Below are 3,553 nucleotides of genomic sequence, written 5' to 3' on the forward strand. Positions count from 1 at the left end.
GTCTACAGTGGCGAGGTATTATCTGCATCGGTAAGAAGACAATCGGTAAGAATCTTAACAGAAAAGGAAATGCATGCCGCCTAGCGAAAAATGGAAATACATCACATAGGGATACCCCGAAGTTACGCTCAGAACTTATTTCGACCATCGAGACTCGAGCAATCGGCTTTGAAAGTCAGTGCTTGCTTAGAATTGTCTTGTCCTTCAGTCTTCGTCTTCGTGTCCGCTGTTTATGCGGTATGATTAACCCTGCAGCCAACACCACCGTAAATCACAATAATCAGCTAAATGGCAGGACAAAGCTAAAAAAAAAAAGAAGGTTCCAGACCCCTCGTGCTTCCGAGTTGAGAAATTATTGACTGTTGCACGAAATGTATTGACGAATGCACTTGCTGCAGCTGAAGGCAGATGCGCCGCAGAGGGCTTGCATGTTGTGAGAACGGGCTTGCCACTTTCACCGCGTTCGCTCACTTTCACTCCCTTGGGAATCGCCCGTGTTCCTACGACGGTCGCCATCAACCAGCACAGCCTCTTCGACTATTGTCAGCCTCTCAGACAATGGTGGGACGCTCTGAATCGCCCGTTCTCGACCTATGCGTGGCGGTATACACTTAAAGGCGAGCGGGGTCGCATTGAAAGCTGCACGGTGGCATGCGTTCGGACCACCGTTTTCGATGAAGCTCAAGTTGAAAGCGATCGCTCAATCCAAGAAAAGAGAAGCAGTGGAGAGGGCTCCGATTTAGGACCACGAGGCTACGATTCAGCCTCCCGGCACCTGCATGGCCGAAGTCAGCCAAGGCCGCCAGTCAAGTGGCACCTGTTTCTCTTTTTCTGTTCTTGTCTTAGTAGGGCTTCGATCGGGAGTGACGCAGAAAGCGCTGGGCGAAGGGCGGCATTCCTCAAGAATGGCACCCGGGCCGACTGGAAACTGGCCCTTTTGGAAACAAGACAACAGGGCGTTTCTGGAGAACACGTTGGCCGGTTCACTCGCCTCTATAAAAGCGCGCTTTCCGCTGACAGCCGTCAGACTGGACCAGCACACGCTATTGCCAACATGATCGCTCAGGTAAGCTCGGCACCGCTTGGCACTGGATTCTCTGAACCACTTCGACCCGGGAACGGAGTCATTCCGGCGCGCTAGTTTCCTTCCTGGTCATCAGCGCGAACAGGGGCCTAAAACGACCACCGATCTTTAGAAAGTAATGCTGTGTCTTACGATGGCTACCCAATCGGCGCCTCACCGGCGGGTAGTTTCGTGAGGAACAGCTTAAGAACGCCGTTAGCATATGAATGCTGCATATGCACGCTGACATCGCGCATTCACTGTTCGCGAGCATTAGCTTCTCAGAATCTGTCATGCTGTAGAGTGTCAAATGCTCCAAATGTCCACGGTTATTACTCGGCCCCATTCGAAACTACAAACGGAGTACACCACGGTTGAACAAAGATCTATGCTAAAGAGTGCACCTTTGGATTATTTCCTCGCACGCATTACCTAACACTGCGGTCAGCTCAACTTCCTTTCTTTTTTTCAGCTGACGGTAGTGCTGGCCCTAGCGGCCGTAGCTGTTGCGGGAGGCTACGGTGGCCACGGACACCATGGTGGTACCAGCAAGACCTACAGGAAACAAAACGTTTGTTCTTTTCGCTTTTACGCTACACGTCATTAACAACGGTCACAGTCTCAGATAATGTATTTCACTTCACCGAAGATGTGTGGCTTGATCGAGATGCCGATTAATCTACATTCAAACGCAAACACGTTTAAGTATAAGGCGCTTCATCTGTTTTATTCTTTCGATTTTCTTTGCTACTTAAGCAACAGAAGATCGCGTGTGGCCGGTTAGCTTCTTTTTAGCATTAACTGACTGAGCTACTCTGATTCGACATTATTCGTAATTAGCGCTTTCCACCACGAATGCGCATTTAAGATTTATATCCCCATTACTGCTCACCTTTCATCTACTTGAAGTTGAATTATTTGAGAATGAAACAGTATTGCAACATTAGCACGCAGCTATACTTACTCACCTATCTTCTATGTATACCTCCGGTTTTTATTTCTTTTTTTTTTTTTTTTTTGTGGAGAGGCGGCTTTAACTTCTACGTCTTGTGTGCATGCGCGTGCGTTAGAGAGCTATAAAGCTGTGAATGGTTTACTTATTTTGCTTAATAAACAACTTGAAATCCCTCGTAAAAGTGCTCCTAACAGCAAGGCAGACGTTGCAAATGCTGGGAAATGGTTTTATGCAGGATCACGGCCACTACAGTTTTGGCTACGACATCGTCAACGGCTACGGTGCCGTCAATGGCCGCCACGAGACTGGTTCGGCGTACGGCCCCGTACACGGCTCCTACTACCTCGGAGACATCGATGGCCGCCACCGGCAGGTGCACTACGTGGCCGACAAGTGGGGCTTCCGCGCCATGGTTAAGACCAACGAGCCTGGAACCAAAAGCAGCCTGCCGGCGGCCGCACCCTACCACTCAGCGCACGGCAAGTCTGTGCCTGCCTACGGACACGGTGGTTATGGAGGATATGGTGGATACGGCGGCTATGGTGGCTATGGACGTGGCGGATACGGCGGTTATGGAGGCTACGGGGGCTATGGAGGTTACGGAGGCCACGGCTACTACGGTTAGGTCGTCAACGTTCCTACACTGTTTTCATGTTTGACGTTGCTGTGAGCCGTCCAGTCTGCTTTTCGTGCCGTAAGTATTGTATGATGGCCATTTGTGCTTTCTTTATTTGCAGTACCGGCTGGTTGGCGAGCCGTTTCGGTATTCTCAGGGAAGGCCTGCGAAAGGACCTTTTGTTTACTGCCTCGCGAGTTCTCCTAGCAAGTGAAACTAGCCTGCAGAACCCAGCGTCGTTTCTTTTTTCGTTCATAGGCGACGAAAACTGTAGGGGCATAAAGACAGGAACATGCTTTGCGCCACAGCGTGAACCTTCCTCATTATTTCCGTTTTCGTTAATCTCGCTAGATTCGTTTAAAAGCGCTTTTTTTTCAGCGTGCCGGGGATAGGCTTTCCGTGCTTCACTGTGCAAGACTATTTTTCTTCACCGGTTAACGATTAATCAACAAATGATAAGTTACTCACACAATCACGCATAGCATTTATGCACGTGAACACTGCCAAAGGAACGTAGAGCCACGACCTCTGATGAATGCTTTCTCCTTTAAGTTCTCTGGAAGGTAAAAGAACACACCCTGACGTCTAACTTTAACCGTAGCTATTTTTATTAAGTGCTACGTTTGGGAAAACCTGACACGAGGTTTGACTTTTACCACATGTTGCCATAATTCTAAAGATGGCAGGTTCAGCAACTTGGGTACAGTGTGCTTATTGTTTAGCCCGACTCCACCATTAGAACTGCCGGGTAAAGCAAGAATTTGAGCAGAGCCAGACGTAACATTACAAAGCGTCAGGTTTGACGCACTGCAAGAACAGTGACTGCATTTTAATGAAGTCATCGCCTGATTCTGTACCTAAAACAGCAGCAACCTCGAAAATTAAATCACATATACAGTTCTTCCATATTTTTAATTTC

The 3,553-nt window shown here is 48.6% G+C and overlaps 1 protein-coding gene across 4 annotated transcripts in view; it reads left to right on the top strand.

Moving 5' to 3' along the window:
* LOC146203997 (uncharacterized) overlaps nt 1-2,673 on the top strand; it is a 6,570-nt gene extending 3,897 nt beyond the window's left edge. The window contains exons 1-4 of one of the 4 annotated variants that reach the window (XM_084586100.1): nt 1,055-1,066; nt 1,536-1,634; nt 2,254-2,563; nt 2,615-2,643. In XM_084586100.1, coding sequence (XP_084442226.1) covers nt 1,055-1,066; nt 1,536-1,634; nt 2,254-2,563; nt 2,615-2,643 — 450 coding nt within the window. Of the gene's footprint in view, nt 1-1,054; nt 1,067-1,535; nt 1,635-2,253 lie in introns of those variants that run through there. The other 3 variants (XM_084586111.1, XM_084586096.1, XM_084586090.1) reach the window with 3 other exon arrangements.
* The last annotated feature ends 880 nt before the right edge of the window (nt 2,674-3,553 follow it).

Source organism: Amblyomma maculatum, chromosome 1 (assembly GCF_055883805.1).
Source record: "Amblyomma maculatum isolate TAMU_Amacu chromosome 1, ASM5588380v1, whole genome shotgun sequence".
In the NCBI taxonomy this organism is placed as follows: Eukaryota; Metazoa; Arthropoda; class Arachnida; order Ixodida; family Ixodidae; genus Amblyomma; species Amblyomma maculatum.